The 24,500-nt window shown below is 41.8% G+C and overlaps 1 protein-coding gene across 1 annotated transcript in view; it reads right to left on the bottom strand.

Moving 5' to 3' along the window:
* Nucleotides 1-24,500, bottom strand: part of CLSTN2 (calsyntenin 2) — a 1,113,326-nt gene that overhangs the window by 16,481 nt on the left and 1,072,345 nt on the right. The window contains exons 10-14 of the mRNA XM_038751476.1: nt 11,081-11,247; nt 6,058-6,206; nt 3,361-3,584; nt 1,548-1,718; nt 165-310 (exon numbers count right to left, since the gene is read on the bottom strand). Of these exons, the coding sequence (XP_038607404.1) occupies nt 165-310; nt 1,548-1,718; nt 3,361-3,584; nt 6,058-6,206; nt 11,081-11,247 (857 nt within the window). The remainder of the gene's footprint in view (nt 1-164; nt 311-1,547; nt 1,719-3,360; nt 3,585-6,057; nt 6,207-11,080; nt 11,248-24,500) is intronic.

Below are 24,500 nucleotides of genomic sequence, written 5' to 3'. Positions count from 1 at the left end.
ACTTCCCACTGTTGTGCTTTGAGTACAGAACATTTTCATATGCTGTTAGGGGGTGAAGATGGTAGTCTTGACATAGACTGCAATTTTTTGTTGTTGTTGAAGAGAAAGTGAGGTAAGATTTAAAAAAAACACAATAATAATAATGTAGCACCGGCAGTACTCACCTCCAGGCTGAATTCATTGCTAGTGTATCGTCCATTGAGCTCAGAACACTTGATCCTAAACTTTCTATCAGAGAGGGTCTCTGTGTGCCAATTGCGATACCGAACTTGGTGCAGAACCTGTTCGTAGTTTTTCATTGTGCCCACACCTACAGCAATTGACCAAGTTATTTAAAATTAGAATATGGAAAAAGAATGAGTCATAACTATGAACTACACTTACCAAAAGACAGAGAGTTCTCCTTAAGGAAAAAAAATATCATGAATGCTTGTTGAAGTAAGAATATTTTTTGAAGGTTCACATACAATGTAACCTTTACCAGAATTTACAAGCAATTTTTCAACAGTATATATTGTAGCAGTAAGTGGGGCCTTAATGACTGATAGTACATTAACATTTGACCCAAAGTGAAGCACTATGGGAAAAGAAGCATTGTCTCTGATTTGGTGGGGCTCTTTCTATTTGCCCACATGTGACTTTCAAATAAATTAGCAGGTTGAATCTACATTACCACATTTCCCCCTATAGAGTAGGAAGTGAAAAATATTCATTCTGTGAGACACTTTTGATTTATGAAATTTAGCCAAATCACATAACATTTTTGAGACAATGACTCCTCTCTGAAACTGAAAAGGTGTGGTCTTTGTTAAAAAGGCAAACAAACAACACCTCCATCTGTGTGCAAGCAGTTTTGCTCCAGCTCTTCGGCTTAATTGCAATTATCTCCAATTTATGTAGATTTGTGAAGGTGTTTTAACACTGGGGTAGAAAGACTAGCAAGGGATTTCATTCAGCTGGGTGCGGCACTCCCATGTTTTCAGTACTGAGTTTTGTGATATGGTTCATCTGTTATTTCATTCTCCTTGGTAGAATAGTGTTGAATCCATACAGTCCAAATGCCTTAGATTAAGAAAGGTGAATTTGCACTTCCAAATTAGACTGAAGTGACTCCTGATCATTTAGGGGCCTATCTAAATTGTGGGTCATGCATTCTATTTGTTTTTACTTCTACTTTGTGTCCCTTAGAAAAGAGAGTGGTTGGACCTTGCATAATTAAATTTTGACTCTAGCTAGCACAGCAGGTTTGGGTGACCTGGGTAAAGGGAAAACAGGAAAGGGAAAATGAAACCAATAGCTACACTGAGACTGCTGGATTGATTGAATATGAATTGCAAGGAGACTGTTCCTGAAATAGGACTCCAGAATCCCACAAGGTTAACAATCTGCCCTGATGCACTTCACAAATGAATGATGAAATCCACCTTAATCCTCCCTGAATCCTCAGAGTCCTCAGATCCATCCAGTCCCTGAGCTCTGCTGCTTCACAATTCACAGCAAAAAGCCTCCACCAAAAGAGAAATACAGAAAAATCACTTTGCCCTTACCGTATATGGAATAGCCTGAGGTAGAGTTTGTGGCGTCTAGATGCTTCATATGCAGCTCGCTGTAGTCTAGTTCCAAGCACTCTTGGGCTGGGTCTAGTTGGTTTCCAAGGACCAGGATATCACAGAAGTCCAAGTTGTGAAGCATTTCCTCTACTCCAGTAGGCTTAGCTGCTATGCAGAGGGTTGGTGGGGAGAGGAAGGGTAAGGAAAGAAATCATATATCTTCAAATGGAGAAAATGAAATAAAGGAAAACTCAGTAACATAATAGGTCATAATGCGATGTGATTTGTTTTATGTCTACCAATTTTCAGAGAGAATGGTTGAACGGTTTTAAGAATGTAAACAACCTTGAAAATGCAGGCCAGGGGGTTAGCAGTCCTTCAAGAGACACTTTATCAAAATCATTCAAGAACATGCAAGAAATATGAAGAATGTAATTGAAAATTGATCTTGAAATCAAGCTTACATGTTACTCTGTTGGGGGTTTTAACTTTTTAAGTCAGTCAGGAGGTAGCTGCTGCAGTGTATCATTCCACCTAACATAGAGTTGGGAACTGAAAACATAAATCTTCCCTCCCACAAGTCTCTCAATTATTTCATAGCCCATAAAGAATTCCTCATGAGAATGGATGCTAGCTAGCTGAGACCTAGGATAATGTATGTTCCTGGCCTCATTCATAAAATGGTTGATATCCAAGAAGGAGGAATAGGTTGGTATAACCATTTCATTTCAGTCAAAATTCCTCCAAACCAGGGAGAACCAGAGGGGAATTTTTGAGGAATTGACTGTACCACCCCTAAAAAGAAAAGGTACTTGAGAACATAGGACATTTGCCTCATCCTATACTAATCCCAGCAGCATAAGCCCAAATTGTCAAATAGAGGATCCAATCAAAGTGTTCATTCCTCCCAATTTTCAGATTCCTCTATCAAGGTTTCTGGTTTAATCTGGCTCATATCCTCAAATACCACAGCCTTCCCAAAGACTCTTGACAGTTTTAAGGAAAGGATCACCTTACATAATAAACATAATTATATACGTGAAAATGATCCCAGTTCAATCTTATTTTCTTTTAATACACGGTAAGCAGGGCAGATAGGATTTTAAGGTCCCTGTGAGCAGGGAATTCATTCAATCGTATTTATTGAGTGCTTACTGTGTGCAGAGCACTGTACTAAGCGCTTGGGAAGTACAAGTTGGCAACATATAGAGACGGTCCCTACCCAACAGCGGGCTCACAGTCTAGAAGGGGGAGACAGACAATGTATCTCCCAACTCTGTTGTACTCTCCCAAATGCTTGGTACAGTGCTCTGCACACAGTAAGCACTCAATAAATACCATTGATTGATTTAATACTTAGCTATTGATGAATAGGGGTAGTTTTAGACAAAATAATTACACATAAAATCAGCCTTATAGGGAATCTAGCCCACCTAATATGACAGATCAGTGATCACCACTTTTGAGAGATTACACAGTTGAAAGTTTAAGGCAGCTGAGGACAGTTCTCAAATTGTTTCCCCTTCTCCTATAAATTCTCACATTGTAAAGCTATCCATGAATAGTTTTATATATTTTTACTACAGGCAAATGCTTTCAGACCTCCACCCTGCTAATATTGCTGTAAAATTAAATAAATCAAAACATATTTTAGGTGCTAAGTGAGCATTCCTATTGGTAATGAAGCAATTCATCATAACAGAGAGAATTTTCCTGCTTGCTTCACATTACGTGACTGAACGAGTTATTCTAGGATGAGTTAGGTAATAAAGTGGTTCTTAAAATGGTATTGAAAATCAAATTCTCAAACCTCCACCATCCTCCTTTGAAGCCACGTGCTCTTCCATTTTGGTGACAGTGCTAACGATTCTGATGTCAGGGAAGAGAGTCACTCCTTTGGCACTTTCAAACTGGGGAGCCGGTCGAGCGAAGTGGTCCATTCCACTTATTGTAATCTTGGGCTCGTTGGCCTGATGCACCACTACATAGGCGTCTATATCTGCGATACTAATGCAGACATCTTCCCCAAAGCACCTGCAAAAGACCCACATTGCTCATTAGTGGTGTAATTGAAAGTCTGCTACTGCTGAAGACTCATGAAGTTGCAATTCCAGTTTCTGGGCCTTCCCTCCAAGAAGTTCATGCCTCTAGAAGCTTTATCATCATGGCAAGTTTCTATTAAAGCTCAGCAGAAAATCAGTCGTTTGTTGTCGTTAGCACACATGAATGGCAATACTCCTCAACTTTCACAAATAGTTGAGGAATAACATGGCCTAGTGGAAAGAGCACAAGCCTGGGAGTTAGAAGGCTCGGCTCTTATTCTCGGCTCCACCATGTGTCTGCTATGTGACCTTGGACAAGTCAATTAAATTATCTGTGCTTAGTTTCCTCACCTTTAAAACAGGGATTCAATACCTGTTCTCCCTCCTACTTTGACTGAGTCCCATGTGGAACCTGATTATCTTGTATCTACCCCAATGTTAAGAGAAGCAGCCTGGCTCAGTGGAAAGAGCCCGGGCTTGGGACTCAGAGGTCACGGGTTCTAATCCCGCCTCAGCCACTTAGCTGCGTGACCTTGGGCAAGTCACTTAACTTCTCTGTGCCTCAGTTACCTCATCTGTAACATTGGGATTAAGACTGTGAACCCCCATGTGGGACAACCTGATCACCTTGTATCCCCCCCAGCGCTTAGACCCATGCTTCAAACATAGTAAGCGCTTAATAAATGCCATCATTATCATTCTTATTACCGTGCTCAGCATATTCTAAGCACTTAACCAATACCATAATTAATAGCTTTGGTCACAGGCTCTGGGTAATTTCAACTTCATCCTAAATAATGCATTACTGGCAAAGTAGTAGAATTATAGAGATTGGCCCATCAGCAGAAGTGGGGTTATTTAGGATGTACAAAAACTGAAACATTTAATTAACTTTCAACAGATGAATCAGTGGATGAGTTCTTTAGATGGCAACTACTTCTAGTGTATCCATTACATTCACAGAGTGTCATCTAACTGGCTGAATGACTAGCTATCTTGTTACCTGTGACCCCAGAACTAGCCAACTCTCTAATTTTAAAGCTTGCCTCTTTTCAAATATCCTTAAAATATTATGGTTTCCAGGGGTCCTGTTAGTTAGCTGTTTAGTTCTTCCCTTTGCATTGGGAAACCCTGTGATGGGCACTTTCACTTGGCCCTAGGAGGAAGCCAAGAGAGTCATTAAGGGAAGTGTAAATACCCGTCTCGTCTTATGACACCTAGTTGTTTTTGACCCATAGCGACACCATGGACAGATCTCTCCCAGAATGTCCCGCTCTCCATCTGCAATCATTTCGGTAGTGCATCTGTATAATTTTCTTGGTAAAGACATGGACGTGGTTTACCACCATTGCCTCCTTCCATGCAGTAGATTTGAGTATCCACCCTCGACTCTCTCCCCTGCTGCTGCTGCCCAGAAAGGGTGAGTTTTGACCTGTAGCCAATTGTCTCCCACTCGCTAGCCACTGGCCAAGCTAAGAATGGTATGGGTATACCTCTGCTTGACTCTCCCTCCAGTAGCCAAGACTGGTAGAATACTGGAAACTCTCCAGGTGCGACCCTGAGATGGGGTAAATACTTAGCTGAGCCAATTAGAAAAACCAGGGAGGAAGAAGATGGGCTAAGTAGCTGGAACCAAAGACACTCAGTCATTAGCTATTTCCCAATCATCCCTTAGTCCTTGGGGAGATGCCTGGACTTCATTTGAAAAGGTGGTATCAGTGAGAGAGGTGCACTGAGCAGAAGATCCACATTTAAAGAACAGAAAAACCAAAGGGCTATAGGACCAGAGGAGTCTGACCAGGCTTCTGGAAATTCTAAAGTAACTTAGCAGGCTCTTTAAGGTGGGATTTAGGGTGGATAACCCCTGGTAACAGTAGAAAAATGGATAATGTGGGCGGAGGATGTCAGAACACAAATCAGGGTTTAATTTGTGCAGCAAAGATTAACCAACAATGAGAGTTGTACACTGACATCGGAGGGAGGTTGATCTTACATAAGCTATTTTCCTTCCGAAGTCCGGTAAGTGAGTTGGCCACAAAGACATGTGGATGCTTTGAACAGGTACACTGTGGCTAGTCTAACTTGAATGGTTTTTGCTCCACCGATGTTAGCTTTATCACGAGTTTGCATGGATGCTTATTAACATCAAAGCACATTTATAACAAAGATATATTCCTGAATTTAGATGATTGCTCTAGGCTTGAACAGGTAGATAGAAAATGTGAAAAATAAAATGTAAAATTCATGAGGCTCTTGTAATGGGATTAAAAATGGGAAAAAGTGATTCAACCCTTTTTCTTTTTTCTAGTATTGAGTATATTTCTAAAGGACAACATATTCCTGAGCCTTAATTGATATTACCATATATAAAGAAAACTATTCTTTTTTGTTGGCACATTGAAAGAGAAAAGATCCCACTTTTCAATGTATCTCTGCTTAAATTGGTACAATTGAGTTTAACTTACTGGACTTTAGATGAGACTTTCAGCCGCCGTGCACCTGCAGTAGGAAACTGTCTGGAGTTGATATATGAGACCTTTCGAAGAGCTTGATTTATATTCTCAATGTCATCTCCTTCCATGACAACAACAGACTGGGACGGGTTGAAGTGGTACTGGAGTGAATGAATATTATTTCGTATAAAAAACAGCACGTGCAAAATATCATTCAAGAGGTTGTAATTCAATCGTTCCTTTAATCATATTTACTGAGCACCTATTGTCTGCAAAGCACTGTATTAAGCATTTGGGAGAGTACAATACAGGAACAAAGAGACACATTCTCATACAAAGAACAGGCCCTGAACTGTTTAAATGATTCAGTGTAAGAAATATACTTCATGCCTTGGTCATTCTTGTGGCCATAACTGTGTAGTAAAATTGCTGTTTTTAATCTGTTCAGATTGTGTTGAATAGTTCTCTATCTTTTTTTTTTTTTAAGTTTCCAAGTCTAGGTTCTCTGTTGCTTATCCTGTTAGACTGAAAACACTTTGCAGACAGGGGCCATGAGAAGCAGCATGGCCAAGTACAAAGATCATAGGCCTGGAATTTGGAGTACTAGGATTCTAACCCCAGTTCTACCTCTGTGTGACCGTGAACAAATCACCAAACTTCTCTGTGCCTCAGTTTCTTCATCTATTAAAAAAAAAAGATTAAAAAGCTGTTCTACCTGCCACTTGGACTGTGATCCCCATGTGGGAGAGGGTTTGTGTTCAACCTGATTATCTTGTTCCTACCCCAATGCCGAGCACAGTATTCAGGGCGTAATAAGTACTTAGAAAATACTGTTATTATTATAATCATCGTTGCTGTTGTTACTGTTATTATTATTTCTGTCCCAACTTGGGAAACACTCCACTTGGCAATATTTATGCTCACCTGCTCCAAACAAAATTACCTCAACCCCAACTCCAGAGTGACCAGTTGTGGTTTATTTTCCATTTATTTGATGTTCCCTGGAGTAATGACAGTGAAATGGAACTTCTTCCAACATCTAAACTACAAATCAGCTGCTTCTTGAAGTTGACAGGTTGAGTTATGAATTTATAACTCAGCCGTTGTCCTTGGGCCCAGGCTAGTTAATAATTATGGTATTTGTTAAGCACTTACTTTGTGCCAAGCACTGTTCTCCTTCCCTTATTCCCTCATATTAAAAACCACGAGGTAATACCTTGCATTTCCTAACAGCTACCAATTACAAAAACTGTTCGCTGAAATATTTTATCTCCAGTGAGACTCTCTCGGAAATCTATGATTCCCTCTGTCCTGTTGGGAAATCAATCAGTAGCATTGATTGAGTGTCTACTGTGTGCCGAGCACTGTACTAAGTGCTTGGGAGAGTACATACAACAGAATTGATAGACATATTCTCTGACCACAAGTAGATTACAGTCTAGAGACCCATGAGAATCATGAGCCACAGGATTCTGCCATTTGGTAGTATATCTTTGTTTCCCTTTTGGAAAATACCGATGTATCAATTCAGTGAATCACCTGTGCTAGGCACAGAAGCAGATGATGCTCCTGCATTTACATCCTAATGCTCCACATTTCTAAAAGTTGGTTTAAGAGGTCCAATGTGGAAGAGACTATTTCAAGGAAACATGTAGGAGAGGTTTCCTCTGCCCCATAATCAAGTCTACCTGCAAATGTGAACCTTGTGTTAGTCTTTTTCACCTCCCAGAAACCAAGAGTGAAATTAGCCCAGTAAGGGGTTGGTGACCTAGTTTAGTGAAGAGTTTCCAGAGAGCAACTGGGCTGCAGCTAGATAGGTTGTCAAGTTGAAAACATGCTGGTCTGGGCCATTTCTGTTTTATGGAAGAGAAGAATCATTTTGATAAAAATAGCAATAGCTCAGGCAGCACTTCCAATAGCAGTCACAAAAATATGAAAATTAGGCCAGGGAAAGGGCAAGAAGTCAAAAATGGGAACATCAGGCTTCTTGTGATACTATTAAGCTGGTGTCTCCTAGGCAGATGGGAGGAGGCAGTTGGATTTGAAATCCTCAGGGAACACTTGACAGTCCTGTTGACATCGCTGCATTTTTAAGTTCCAGGTAATGCAATTTTCTTTCTCAAAGCAAGTAAGTCTTGTGCAAATATATGCACCCCATGGGTACTGGTGGACACATAAAGTCATCTGATTGCTGGAACCAGGTGTTTTTGGACTTTGGACAGGTTGCTCTACTGATTGAATTCCTGTCCAAGGTCACTCTGCCAATGGGGTCTCTTTCCACAGAGACTTCAGCTGTCAGTCCTACAGGGAAATCCTCCACCTTGTGTCTTTCTGACTTGCTTTCTATTTCCCCTCCCGCTGTCAGTCTAACTGTCAGAATGGCTCAGGAGGTGGAAATGATAGTAGGAACTTGAAAAGCCTTCCCTGACACCATTGTAATTTGAAACAGAAAATATCCTGAAATGCATGGGCTCAAGAAGAATGTTTCTCTCTGTTTCCCTGACTCATAGCTAGGCTAAAAGGGAAGAAAACTACAGGGCTGAAGGCAGCAGTTGGAGGTAAAGCTGAAAGTACAGTAAGTAGTTCATTGGGTGAAGAAAATGTTTCTAAAATGTTTTTAAATGTTTATTCTTGAAATGGCAACAGGATGTTCTAAGTGGTCTTGTACTCAGCTCAGCATTCCACAGGAATATAAACTGGCATCATCCCATAGCTCAGAGGATAGAGCACAGTGTTGGGAGTCAGAGGTCATGGGTTCTAATCCCGGCTCTCCCACTTGTCAGCTGTATGACTTTGGGCAAGTCACTTAACTTCTCTGTGCCTCAGTTCCCTCATCTGGAAAATGGGGATTAAGACTGTGAGCCCCATGCCCGTTGTTGGGTAGGGACCGTCTCTATATGTTGCCGACTTGTACTTCCCAAGCATTTAGAAGAGTGCTCTGCACACAGTAAGTGTCAATAAATATGATTGAATGAATGAATGAATATTCCCCCAACACAGAACAGTGCTTTGCACATAGTAAGCGCTTAACAAATGCCATCATCATTATAGAGAAGCAGTGTGGCTCATTGGAAAGAGCCCAGGCTTGGGAGTCAGAGGTCATGGGTTCAAATTCCAGTTCCGCCGCTTGTCAGCTGTGTGACTTTGGGCAAGTCACTTCACTGCTCTGGGCCTCAGTTACTTCATCTGTAAAATGGGGATGAAGACTGTGAACCCCACGTGGGACAACCTAATCACCTTGCATCCTCCCCAGCGCTTAGAAAAGTGCTTTGCACATAATAAGCACTTAACAAATGCCATCCAAAGTGCCTACCCTGACTTCAAATTAGTCCATGATGTTTCAAGATATCTGCAGAGTAGGAACTCTGCTTACCCCATGGAATACAATTTATTTTAATGTCCGGCTTTCCCATTAGACTATAATCTCCTAGAAGGGTGATGATCATGTCTACCAACTTTAGTGTAAACTTCTGGGGGCTTAGTTCAGTGCTCTGCACATAATAAGAACTCAATAAATGCTACTGATTGATTGGAATATAAATGCTGCTTTTTGTTGCACACTGAATTCACTCCCATTCTTCCTTAGAGCCACCCACCTCTTGATGGTGAGACCTCTGAGAGTCAGCCCTGTGGAAGAAACACAACTCTCGCATTTCTATTTTAGTAAAATGCTTTGCAGGTTGCATGCAGAGTAGGTCTGGTCATTTAGATAGAAGTGCAAAATGGTGCATCACCCATAGGTTCCTAGTTCCAGCTTTTTACCTGGGTTTTTCTAGGAAAAGGTTTGTATAGTTCTTCCACGAACTAAGAAACTGAAACCAACGTTATCATACCTGTTGTGCATTAAACTTGATTTTCTGATCCTGGGGATGGGCTGTTGGAAAGGTAGGGAACTAGACGTAGTGGCCTAAGCGGAAAGAGCACTAACTTTCAGAAGACCTGGGTTCTAATCCCAACTCTTCCATTTGTCTTTGGAATGACCTTGGGCAAATCACTTAATTTATCTGTGCCTTATTTTCCTCATCTGTAAAATGAGAATTCAATAACTGCTCTCCCTCCTACTTAGACTTTGAGTCCCTTGTTGGGCCCAGCCTGTGTCTGACTTGATTATCTTATATCTACCCTAGCGCTTAGTACAATGCTTGACACACAGCACTTTGCATATACCGTCACCATTAAATAGCTTTGGGAACCCTTCTTCCACACGGTGGGACCACCCTATGCTCAGGGGATGGCTAGTAGGTACTGTGCTCTAATTTAGCCAATTTCCTACAGGTTGGGGAAAAAAAGGCAACCCCTTTGATAGTTAAATGGGGTTAGCTTATCCAGACCTTAGTGAGGAATATGCTTCAAGGTCTCCAGTTGCTGAGTTTTTCTTCCCCCTTTCTTGGCATGGCCAAAGCCCCAAACGGAGGTCAGGTGAACACTCCCCTCTAGCATCCAACTGGGTGTTCATGGGGATTAAGAGTGTGAGCCCCACATGGGACAACCTGATCACCTTGTATCCCCCACAGTGCTTAGAACAGTGCTTTGCACATAATAAGCGCATAACAAATGCCATCATTATTATTATTGTTCAGTTAGCTCTTTCCTGGGCCCAAACAGAAGGGCAAGGAGGTGGGTGGTGGTGGAGGGAAGAGCTCATCAAAACTGACAAACAATATTTTCCCTCTAATTTGTGTCACGCCAAACAATTTGATATCCTTTGAAGCGCATCTGGTGAAAACTACATTGAACATTATATCCAATCAAATGTCTTGAAACCATTATCTGTTCTTAAAAAAGAGGGCTGTTCTTGAATTTTTGACCTGGAAATTTTTTAGTGGCTGTGAAATAACTGTAGCCTCTTAATTTCTAATGGAGATCCTGGAAATAATGGAAACATTTGTCCTGTTCCTCTTTTTCTTTGCATGACTTTATGGGAAATTACATCGCTTCTGGGAGTACATTTGTACTGTGTGTACTCTACCTTGTGCTCTTCACTTCATAAATCAGCCCTAAATTTTATCAAAGACAGTGTCAGTTCATCCCTCACCTTTATTCCTTGGCCAAGACTCTCAAGAGAATTAATATCCAGGCCTTCCTTGCAGGCCTGCAAACAGGAAATCACTTTCTGACTCTCAATTTTGCCTGGCCGGATAATGAGGCTAGCAAGGCTGCCGTGAAAATACTGAGCAAATCTGGGTTTCGTGACTTCACCTCCTAGGAAAAAGGAAACACTTGGTAATAACCTTCAGTGACATGAAAAGAAAGATCATCTAAAAGCAATCATTTTTCAATCCAAACACACTCCACATTGAAAGGCATTCAGTTCCTTCAAAACCTAGTAGATTCACCTTCCCAGCTGTTAGCCCAGTGGACAGAATTTTAATTAGGGCATGTTTTATGCATGACGACACGGTGGCACAACCAACAGTGCTATGTTTAAGGGTCTTGTCAGTATTTCCATTGTTATAAACCTCTGGTTCTGGGGAATCTATAAATCAGCAAAACAAATGTACTCGGAGTTTAAATTGGGCCAAGACGGGTGCAAGAAGTGTCTGCAGAAACACACTGTGCTTTCCGATCAGAAAGACATTATAGCATCTTAGATGCAACCTGGGAAACAACTGCAGCAGACAGACCAGTAGAAGCACAATGAAATCATGAAAGAATTGGCTCTTTTGGAGCAGAAGCTTAAAAAGGATCAGGAGACAAAAAGGGAAAAGTGAATCAAGTGCCAGGCAACTCACACACAGAAAGGATTATTTATTTATTTATTTATTTTACTTGTACATATCTATCCTATTTATTTTATTTTGTTAGTATGTTTGGTTTTGTTCTCTGTCTCCCCCTTTTAGACTGTGAGCCCACTGTTGGGTAGGGACCGTCTCTATATGTTGCCAATTTGTACTTCCCAAGCGCTTAGTACAGTGCTCTGCACATAGTAAGCGCTCAATAAATACAACTGATGATGATGAAAGGACAACACAACCTTGGGGAAGTCAGGACTGAAGTTTTGTCTGACCTCTACAGGTACATATGTTCCCTTGAAGATGAACCCCACCATTTTCAGTCTCATCTTAGAGCATGAAGGACAATTATATATATATATGTATATATATATATATATGTATATATATATATATATATATATATATATATATATATATATATATATATATATATCCACCCCCAAATCCTAGAGGAGCTGGATAGGTGAGGTGAGGAAGCAAAGACTCCCTGCTCTGCCCTGTCCTATTCACCAAGGAAGTAAAGGTTTATGTAGCTATGAAGGAGCGTGGCTCAATGGAAAGAGCCCGGGCTTCGGAGTCAGAGGTCATGGGTTCAAATCCCGGCTCCATCAGTTGTCAGCTGTGTGACCTTGGGCAAGTCACTTAACTTCTCTGGGCCTCAAGTTACCTCATCTGTAAAGTAGGGTAAAATTAAGACTGTGAGCCCCACGTGGGGAAACCTGATCACCTTGTATCCTCCCCAGCACTTAGAACAGTACATTGCACATAGTAAGCGCTTAACAAATGCCATCATTATTATATATATATATAGTATATAATAGTATACTATTATAGTACATAATAGTATATATACTATATATACTATTATTTTGTATTATACTATACAAAATACAAGCTGACTAATCTGTTAGTGATTTTATATAGTGATTTATAAATATATATATGCATAAATCACTATATGAAATCACTAACAGATTAGTCAGCTTGTATTTTCTTGAATACTATAATCATAGTTTGGCTAATGCCTTCTTGTCCCAAAGATTAAAATAGATTTGGCAGTAAAAACAGGATAGGTAAGGCAGAATCTCACCTGCTCTAGATTTCCACTTTCACTGTACAAAGATGTTAGAACATAGGAAATATGCACTACTTTCCCCTTCGTACCCAAATTGTGAACTCCTACCACCAGTTGCATCCCTGTTTCCTCCAGGAATAGACAAGGTGAGAGTAAAAATAATAATGATAATAATAACTGGTATTTGTTAAGCGCTTACTATGTGCCACTGTACCAAGTGCTGGGATAGATACAAGGTCATCGAGTTGGTCACAGTCTCTATCCCACATAGAACTCACAGTCTTAATCCTCATTTTCCTAATGAGGGAACAGAGGCAGAGAGAAGTCAAGGAACTTATCCAAAGTCACACAGCAGGCAAGTGACAGATCTGGATTTAGAACCCAGGTCCTTCTGAAGCCCCCTCTCAAAGTCACACCTAGAAAGTTTCCAGTACTCTACCAATCTCGGATACGGGAGGGAGAATCAAGCATAAGCCTACCCATTTCATTCCTAGCTTGGGCAGTGGCTAGCGAGTGGAAGGCAATCCGCTACAAGTCAAAACTCATCAATGCTGGGCAGCAGCGGCATCGGAGAGAGTCAAGGGCAGAGACTTGAGTTTACTGTGTGAAAAACGGCAATGGTAAACCACTTCCGTATTTTTACCAAGAAAACTCTATGGACACACTACCAGAAGGATTGCAGATGAAGAGTGGGGCGTTCTGGGAGAGATGGGTCCACGGTGTCGCTATGGATTGGAAATGACTCGACACATAAGACAAGAGACAAGACATCCTGAAGCCGAGGCCCGTGCTCTATCCACTAAGCCATGCTGCTTCTCTTGAGTTGGGTGAGTTACTGACTTTCCCTATCTCCTGTCTGCTGGCCCCTGCCACAGCCCCAAATCCTACAGGAGCTGGACAGGGGAGATGAGGAAGCAAAGATTCCCTGGTCTTCTTTGTCCTATTAACCAAGGAACGAAAGCCACCAAGCCATGATTACTGACACTAGTCGCTGAAATACCCTGTGAAATTTCCAGAGGAATCCAGGCACTTTATAGCCCAAGCAGCAGTGGGGAGAATGCAGGGTGGTATGAGAATATAAGTGAAATAACAGATGGGTATGGCTATGGCCATGACCTCAGGGTTTTATGACTTCCACTAGGATTTATGGGATCTATGTTGGGAAATGTTGAGAAGCAGTGTGGCCTAGTAGATAGAGCATGAACCTGGGAGTCAGAAGGATCTGGGTTCTAATACTGGCTCCATCACTTGTCTGCTGTGTGATCTTGGGCAATTCACTTACCTTCTCTGTGACTGTTACATCATTCGTAAAATGGGGATTAAGACTGTAAGCTGCATGTGGGACATGGACTGTGTCAAACTTGATCGCCTGAGATCTACCCTAGCTCTTAGGACAGTGCCTGACACACAGTGAGCGCTTAACAAATGTCCAACCAGATTTCCTTGTATAAGACCCAGAGTTTACAACACTGTCTGGCACTTGGTAAGCACTTCACACATACCACCGTTATCATTAAATAGCATTTTTTTTAAATGTGGCCACTCAGAAATGAAGGTCATGGTGGTGACAGCTTTCATTTTACTTTTCTTTCCTGCTGCTCCTGCTCCAGTTTGGGCCAAGGACATCAAGGTTGGTGGGTGTTTTCAGGCAGGGGCACGCTGGCTCAGAGTCCTGAGGAAATTCCATTCATTCATTCAATCGCATTTATTGAGCACTTACTGTGTGCAGAGCACGGTACTAAGCTCTTGGAAAGTACAATTCAGCAACAAATAGAGGCAATCCCTACCCAACAATGGGCTTACAGTCTAGAAGTCACAGTTTAGAATTCCAGTGGCCTGGGACTCTGATGGGCCTACCTGAGGCATGGCCATGGGATATGAGTTAGGTATGGATGGAGTTGTCGATTCCTTCATCGCATCAAACAGCTCTGGAGGCTGTAAGGAATGACTTGCAGCCAGCAGCTAGAACTAAAAATGCGTCCACTGTTCCACCAATCCCTGTCTCTGGTCACCTTCCGCTGCTCCACTGAAGCCTTCCTGGTAGAGATTTCTTAGTAAATTTTTCAAAGCAATAATGGCCTTGTTTGAGGATCTGATCAAATGTATTGTGGTGTATATGATTATCAGAGTGTGAATGTGTACATTTATGTGGGTAAATGTGTAATGATGTATGAGGATTTCTCCCTCTAACTTTATTTGACCTCTGACATATCTCTTCACTTCTCTCATCCACACAAGGCATGGTTTTCTCAGCTTATTAATATATATTTTTTTAACAGCATGGCTTAGTGGAGCAAGCATGGGCCTGCTACTCTGCTACTTGTCTGCTGTGTGACCTTTGTTAAATCTCTTAACTTATCTGAGCCTCAGTCAACTGGTTCGTAAAAGGGAGACTGAGACTTTGTGCCCCATGTGGGACATAGGCTGTGTCCAACCTGATTAGCTTTGTTTAGATTAGATTGTTTAGATTAGATTAGATTGTTTTGCTTAGATTAGCTTTGTTTTTTTACCATTAAAAAAACAAAAACAAACAAAAATCTTTACCAGAAGTGCCACTGTTCACTTTGAGCTTGGAGCAGGGCTTTGAGGGACTGAGCATTTACAGGAGGGGGCTTCAGGAGGTGAGATATACAAGGAATGTGAGTTCTAGGGTTTGAAGTCCCATGGCATCCAAGTCAGAACACATGATAGCCTGGATGTTACATTGCAGTCAATCTTTGGTGAGAGCTAGGTGCTTTCAAAACATCCAATCAAACATCTTATTGAATTTTGATACGGGAATTGCAAAGAAAGAAAGGAGAAACTACATTTCCCAGGAAACATAGGCACTGACTCACTATCCTTTGTCTCAGGGATGGGCTATACTGGGGAAAGTTAAGATCCCAGAGTTCTCTGGCAGGCAGGGAGGATGTGCAGAGACAAAATCTCTGGTTTTTTTTTACTATGTCTATGGCCATAACCTTATACTCTTCCACTTCTTCTACTCTTTGTCATGTATTTTAATGTCTCTCTCCCCCACTAGATTGTAAACTCCTTGAGGGCAAGGATCATGTCTACGAACTCTATTGCATTGTACTTTCCAAAATGCTTTATAAAATGCTCTGCACACAGTAAGCATTTAAATTAGATTGATTAACACAGTGTCTTTGTCTAGGTCTGAGAGGTCGCAAGGGACAAGGTGGTTCCTGGCTTACAAAATAAACTGAGTAAAATAATGGAACCCAGTAAAGATGCATAGAGCACTGGCCAGAGACTGGTTAAGGCAAGAACAACTTTCCTCAGATGCTCCGAAGTTCAGCTGGGTGTCTATTTATTCGTCCATTCAATCACATTTATTGGAAAACAGGGGCCAGCAGGCAGGGGGATAGCTAAAAGAGTGCAGCCTTCATCTTGGATTCTCCATTTCCTGGCCACCCACCTTCCTCTCCCCCACCCCATTAACAATGGCATTTGTTAATCACTTACTATGTGTCAATCACTGTTCTAAACACTGGGTATATGTATGTTTGGACATAGTCCCTGTCAGAAAATGAAGCACAGAAAAGTGAAGTGACTTTCCCAAGGTCACCCAGTAATTAAGTGGCAGAACCAGGATTAGAACCCAGGTTCTCTGACTCGCCGGCCCGGGTTCTTTCCACTAAGCCACACTGCTTCTCCAAAGCAGGATCGGCCTACTGTCACCTATCTTGCCCCAAAGCCATTATCACTGTCCCCACAATCTCTGCCAATTCTGCAGGGATGATGCCACCACCCTTGTCATGTGGAGTTGTTGCCGCAGTATTTCCTGAATAACGTGCTCTTTGATTTGAGAAGCAGTATGGCCTAATGGAAAGAGCACAGATCTGGAACTCGGAGGACCTAGGTTCTAAATCTGGCTCTGCCACTTGCCTGTAAGACCTTGAGCAAATCACTTCACTTCTCTGTGCCTCTTATCTCACGTATAAAATGAGGATTCAAAATCTGTTCTCCCTACAATTTAGACTGTGAGCTCTACATGGGACACGGACCATGTCCAACTTGACAAACCTGTATCTATCCCAGGGCTTAGAACAGAGTTTGACACACAATAACAGCTTAACAAACAACCATTATTGTCATTACTATACATTATCATAATATTTTTGCAATAAAAAAGTGTAACCCATCAGCAATTGTTTCACAAGGTGCTTTATCAGTGGAGGCAACATTGTCAATGCCACCAGTATTGACTTAATAATGATGGTATTTGTTAAATGCTTACTATGTGCCAAACACTATTCTAAGCTTTGGGGTAGATACAAATTATCAGGTTGGATGTAGTCTCTGTCCCACGTGGGGCTCCCAGTTTTAATCTCCATTTTACAGCTGAGGTAACTGAGGCACAGAGAAGTGAAATGACCTGCCCAAGGTCAAACAGCAGACAGGTGGTGGTGCTGGGATTAGAAACCAGGTCCTTAGTGCCTTAAGGATGCAGTGAGCCGTACTGGATATTTGGAGTCATACAATAGGGGTAAAAGAAGGGGCCCTTCTCCCTGAGGAACTTAGAATTTTTTGTTTTTGTTCTTTTTTAAATGGTATTTGTTAAGCACTCCCTATGCGCCAGGCACCATACTAAGTGCTGGGGTAGCTACAAGACAGATGAAATTTAGTGGGAGATATGAGAAAGCAGTCCCACATTCCAATATATAATGGAAACAGAATAAGGACATAGATTCAAATAATAAAAACACAAGTATGCAGATTAAACAAGTAAATAACAAATACTCAAGCGTGCTTGGGGGATTGATGGGTTTTTGAGGTAGGAGTGGTGTGATGAGAACTGCACTTTGAAAAGATCAGACGGGCCGCTGAATGCAGGGTCATCTGAAGAGGGAAGAGGCTTGAGACAGGGAGATTCGTATGGAGGCTGTTACAAGCAGAAAGTGACAAGAGCTTTAGCTGGAGGGAGAGAAGCAAATGTGGAGAGGGAGGGGAGAATCCATGAAATAATGTAGAGGAAACTGGCAGGATTGAGAAAGGAATCAAAGTTCACCCCATGTCTGGGATCTGGTGGGACATATAAAAAGGTAATTTCCCTCTTTCCCCTAACTGCTGCCCTCACCAGTGATTATGCACTTTGCTGTGTTTCCCTTAAGCACTTTGATTTTGATAATAATAATAATAAAAATAATAATAATCCCGGCTCTGCCACTTGTCAGCTGTGTGACTTCGGGCAAGTCACTTAACTTCTCTGGGCCTCAGTAACCTCATCTGTAAAATGGGGATTTCGACTGTGAGCCTCACGTGGGCCAACCTGATCACTTTGTATCTCTTCCAGCGCTTAGAACAGTGCTTCACTCAAAGTAAGCACTTAACAAATGCCATTATTATTATTATTATTATTATTATTATTAATAATGATTTTTGTTATGCACTTACTATGTGCCAGGCACTGTACTAAGCCCAGGGGTGGATACAAGCAAATTGAGACGGACACTGCGCTTGTCCCATTTGGGGCTCACAATCTCAATCCCCACTTTACAGATGAAGTAACTGAGGTCCAGGGAAATGAAGTGATTTGCCCAAAGTCACACAGCAAGTAGGTGGCAAAGCCAGAATAAGAACCCATGACCTTCTGATTCCCAGGCCCATATTTTATCCACTTTGCCATGCTGATTCTCATCCCATTCATTCATGCATTCAAGCAATCATATTTACTGAGCACTGCATTCAGGAGAGTATAACACAACAACAAGAAGCAGACACATTCCCTGCCCACATCTCCACAGCACTTGTGTAAATATCCTACACTATTTATTTTATCTGTATTTTTTCTTAAATTCTGTCTTCCCCTGTAAAGACTCTAAACAATTTGTGGGCTGGAATTGCATCTAATTCTGTTGTTTTGTACCTTCCCAAGCTCTTAGTAGAGAGCTCTACATACAATAAGCACTCAATAAATTCTGGTGATTGGTTGCTGTGGATGGTGAAGGAAAAAGTAGGAAGAGAAGGTTTATAGGAGGAATTTAAATTACTGTTGGATCGACCAGAGATAGATACAGGCAGAGACTATAGAACAGGTGAGAGGGCAGTGCCGTGCTGCAGATTTGGGAGTCATTCACCTAGAAGTGGTAGTTGAAATCAAGGAAGCAAATGAGTTCTTGATGAATTTTGTTTTAAAAATAATTCATGAAGAATTTCTGCCCTGATAGAATAGTAGATTCCCACATGTATTCCCGATTGACAGTAATAACCTTTGCAGCCTACCTGATTTGCTTATCATTCTGCATCAGGATTATCAAAATATTATTTCAACTATGAATTATAGATTAATGAATGAATCAAATTAATAAGTTATATAAAGATGGTCTAACCATTGCTGAGTAAAGATCTTTAAGCAGGTAGATGGATACTATTTTACTAGATTGAATATGCTATGAGCAATTGTAATCCAAGATTGAGAAGCAGCGTGGCTCAGTGGAAAGAGCACGGGCTTGGGAGTCAGAGGTCATGGGTTCTAATCCCGACTCCACCACATATCTGCTGTGTGACCTTGGGTGAATCACTTAACTTATCTGAGCCTCAGTTACCTCATCTGTAAAATGGGGATTAAGACTTTGAGCCCCACGTGGGACAACCTGATCACCTTGTATCCCCCCCAGGGCTTAGAACAGTGCTTTGCACATAGTAAGCACTTAACAAATGTCATCATTATTATTATTTTTTTTTTTCAGAGACCTATCCTTTTGAAATGAGCCTGGAAGTGAAGTGCCTGAAAGCTAGCGTTTGCCTCAACAGCTGACATCAAGACTAAGAGAATCCAGTGAATGACATACATAAACATTTCTTAAGCTTGAGAGATGGGGGAGTTGAGAAGGGGAGGTAAATAATAATAATAATAATAATAATAATAATAATAATAATAATGTTGGCATTTGTTAAGTGCTTACTATGTGCAAAGCACTGTTCTAAGTGCTGGGGGGGGGATACAAAGTGATCAGGTTGTCCCATGTGGGGTTCACAGTCTTAATCCCCATTATACAGATGAGGTAACTGAGGCTCAGAGAAATTAAGTGACTTGCCCAAGGTCACACAGCAGACATGTGGCGGAGTCGGGAAAAAGGCAAAAAAAGGTAAAAGGCAGCCCTCTTCAATCTACTGAGGTAAATGTCCCAATTTTGTCCATCGGGAACTCCAAGAAAATGGCTTCATTCATTCATTCATTCAATCATATTTATTGAGCACTTACTGTGGGCAAAGTACTTTAATAAGCACTTGGGAGAGGCAATATAGCAACAGACACATTCCTGCCCATAACGAGCTAAAGGTCTAGAGGATGCAGTGAGACTGTGAGCCCAGTGTAGGACAGGGACAGTGTCCCACCTGATTACTTTGTCTCTACCCCAGTGCTTAGTACAATGCTTTGGCTTAACAAGATCCATTTAAATAAAAATGGATGGGACATGATTGGGTGGGTGGGGAGAAGCATAAGTCACAGTTCTCTCCATCATTTACCCCTCGGAACAGTTTGTGAGACCAAGATACACGTAGCCCGCACTCTATCTTGATTTACCACTAAGGTAGGGTTGAGGGGTAAGGTGGGAGTGAGGGTGTGTTTACTGTGGGCCAAATTTGAATTCTGGGTTTCATTGTTATCATCAAACTCTCACTTTGTGGTTCACTGATCTCTTCAGCCTCACTTTCTCTCAGCTCCTTTCCTTCTGCCTCCAACATGTTTGGGTCTCCCCCATACTTAAAAAGTCTCTCTCTCTTGATCCCACAGTCTCTCCTGCTAATATCCCATCTCCCTGCTTCCATTCCTATCCAAACTCCTGGAACAAACTCCTTAACACCTGTCGTTTCACTCCTTCTACACCCACCCTCTTCTTGACCCACTACAGTTATTCTTTCAATGCTTTTAGCCCTGAGCCCATACCCTCTAAAGTTATTTGGGTAGGGACTGTTGGGTAGGGACTGTCTCTATATGTTGCCAACGTGTACTTCCCAAGCGCTTAGTACAGTGCTCTGCACACAGTAAGCACTAAATAAATACTATTGATGATGATGATTTTTATGGTATTTTTGTGGTATTTGTTACGATGTGCCAGACTCTGTACCAAGCACTGGGGTAGATAAACGCTAGTCAAGTTGGACACAGTCCACGTCCCACATGGGGCTCACACTCTTAATCTCCATTTTACAGATGAGGTAACTGAGGCACAGAGAAGTTAATCGATTTGCCCAAGGATACGCAGCAGACAAGCGGTGGAGCTGGGATTAGAACCCAGTTTCAGCAACTATCCAGGATTGTTGTTGAAACTAAATTGGACACACTTTTCCTTAGTGTGTTGAAAAATTATCGCCAGTTAGCAAAGCAAAGCTTCTATTTCTGCAGCTTCCTGTAAAGCCTTCTAGACTGTGAGCCCATTGTTGTGTAGGGACCATCTTTATATGTTGCCAACTTGTACTTCCCAAGCACTTAGTACATTGCTCTGCACACAGTAAGCGCTCAATCAATACAATTGAATGAATGCATGAATTTTTTCATCAGCACTTAGAACAGTGTTTGGCACATAGTAAGCCCTTAACAAATACCATCATTATTATTACTATTCATTCATTCAATTGTATTTATTGAGCACATACTGTGTGCAGAGCACTGTACTAAACTCTTGGAAAGTACAATTCAGCAACAGAGACAATCCCTGCCCACAATGGGCTCACAGTTTACAAGGAGGGATACAGGTATCAATAGCATCAATATAAAAATTGGAATTATAGTTAAAAACAAAATTAATATAAATAGAATTATAAATATGTACCTATATACACAAGTCACCAATGTCCTCTTTATAGCTAAATCTTAAGAACCCTTAGGTACCTCTGCTTCATGACATTGCTTCCTTTGATGCTGAAGTGTGCAGTTTGCACCTCGCCTAAACCCCATAATAATAATAATGATCATCATCATCATCAATCATATTTATTGAGGGCTTACTATGTGCAGACCACTGTACTAAGCGCTTGGGAAGTACAAATTGGCAACATATAGAGACAGTCCCTACCCAACAGTGGGCTCACAGTCTAAAAGGGGGAGACAGAGAACAAAACCAAACATACTAACAAAATAAAATAAATAGAATAGATATGTACAAATAAAATAGAGTAATAAATATGTACAAACATATATACATATATATAACAAATGATGGCATTTGTTAAGCACTTACTATGTGCCAAGCACTGTTCTGAGTGCTGGGAGATACAAAGTGGTCCCATGTGGGGCTCATGCTTTTGATCCCCATTTTACAGATGAGGTAACTGAGGCACAGAGAAGTTAAGTGACTTGCCCAAGGTCACACAGTTGACATGTGCCAGACTCAGGATTAGAACCCATGACCTCTGACTCCTAAATCAGTGCTCTTTCCATTAAACCAAGCTGCTTCTCTATGTTAAATTTTAATGCACTTCAGCTTATTGTTTCCAGTGATTGCAGGTGGGCCAGACCTATAGGCTCCAAGGGAAGACCTAAATGTTGACACAGCCTCAGGGGTCCGGTGAGGGTGAGACTTGTCTTCTAAGACCATAAGACAATGGGACTGTAATTAGTAGATTAGATTTATTACACTAAGAAGCCCAGTGATGTAATAGTCAACTAGCATAATATAAAGGCTGGGGGAAAATGCCTGTAGCTGTTACCTGCAAGAACAACCAAGACAGCCTGGACAGAAGGGTAACCGGGCTCAGCGGCCAAAAGCCCGGGCTTGGGAGTCAGAGGTCATGGGTTCTAATCCCCTCTCTGCCACATGTCTGCTGTGTGACCTTGGGCAAGTCACTTAACTTCTCTGAGCCTCAGTTACCTCATCTGTAAAATGGGGATTAAGACTGTGAGCCCCACATGGGACAACCTGATCACCGTGTATCCCCCAGCGCTTAGAACAGTGCTTCGCACATAGTAAACGCTTAACAAAAGCCATCATCATTATTATTATTATTATTATTTTAACTTCCGATGGGATGGGAATGCCCGCACTGGTCTCGGCCTGTACTTGACTGCTCGCTGTCCTCCAAAGGGAAGGCATGGATAGCTACTGAAGGCCCACCTCCTCCAGGAGGCCATCCCCGACTAAGCCCCCCTTTTCTCCTCTCCCCCGTCACTCCCCATCACCCCAACTCGCTCCCTTTGCTCTACCCCCTCCCCTCTCCCTTCCACAGCACTTGTGTATATATGTACTTATTTATAACGATAATAAATAATTATGGCATTTGTTAAGCATTTACTATGTGCCAGGCACTGTACTAAGCGCTGGGGTAGATACAAGCAAATCGGTTTGGACACAGTCCCCATCCCACATGGAGTTCAATCCCCATTTTACAGATGAGGGAACTGAGGCCCAGAGAAATGAAGTGACTTGCCCAAGGGCACACCACAGACAACTGGCAGAGCCGGTTATTGGAATCCGTGACCTTCTAACTCCCAGGCCCGGGCTCTAGCCACTAAACCATGCTGCTTCCCAAGAGATCTCATTGGCTGAAGGCTTAACAGAAGCAGGATCCATTGCGCTTGATATTTTTCTGCATGTGAATAAATGTATTCTTATGATGACAGTGAATATTGTGGTTTGTTCCATCTGTAAAGCTGATTCACGAACCCCCTTGTCCTTAACTGACTCTAGTAAGAGGTAAGAGATGCTAAGAACCACTTCCGCAGTGAAACATTTTCAGGCCTCAGTTTTTCTGACAGTGAAGTAAATTGGTTACCTTCCTACTTCTCGGACTTCTCTTTCTCAGTTTCACACACTGACTTACTTTTGGCTTCTCACCCTTTTACATAGTGTCCTGCAAGGCACTTTTCTGGGTTCCCTACTCTTCTGGCTCTATACCCATTCTATCAAGGAACCCATCCACTCATTTGGCTTCAGTTACCACCTCCAGGTGGACAGCTCCCAAATCTGGCTCTCTAGCCCTGAGCTCTCATTTAACCCCACGTTTCCTCTTGCCTCAAGGACATCTCCACTTGGACATCCTGCCAGCCCATCAAACTTCATTTGCCTAAAGCTGTTACTCATCTTCAATCAATCATTCTGCCAATTGTATTTATTGGGTGCTTACTATAAGCACTGTACTAAGTGTTTGGGAGAGTACAATACAACAGAATTAGCAGACATGTTCCCTGCCCATAACAAGATTACAGTCTGGAGTGGGAGACAGACATTAATTTGAATACATAAGTAGTAAATCAGTTCATTCATTCATTCAATCGTACTTATTGAGCACTTACCGTTCCCTCCTAAATCAACTCCTCCTTACAACTTTTCTAACTCAATCAGCAAGACTATTATCCTTCCCATCCTAGAACTATAAAACATTGACTCACTGCCCTCCTTTAAATTTTTTATTTAATCTACTGCCACATCTTGCTGGTTCTTTTGGCCTAGTCTAGACGGGGGAGACAGACAACAAAATGTGGTCAGGTGTCAAGTCATCAGAATAAATAGAAGTAAAGCCTGGATTGGGCAAGGGTCAGGAATCCATGCTGCTGCATTGGTGGCGGCTGGGTTCTGGGCAACATCCAGGGCCAATTCTAGGCTGCATGATGCGTGTTCCCAGTGGTGAAGGGCACTCACACTGAGCTTCTCCCAGTGTGTGCCCAGTCTCTGCACCACCTGCTTATGTGCTTGGGTCCA

This window comes from Tachyglossus aculeatus, chromosome 1, assembly GCF_015852505.1.
Source record: "Tachyglossus aculeatus isolate mTacAcu1 chromosome 1, mTacAcu1.pri, whole genome shotgun sequence".
Classification (NCBI taxonomy): Eukaryota; Metazoa; Chordata; class Mammalia; order Monotremata; family Tachyglossidae; genus Tachyglossus; species Tachyglossus aculeatus.
The sequence above is the reverse complement of the archived record's forward strand: the minus strand, read 5'-3'. Positions and strand labels throughout refer to the sequence as shown.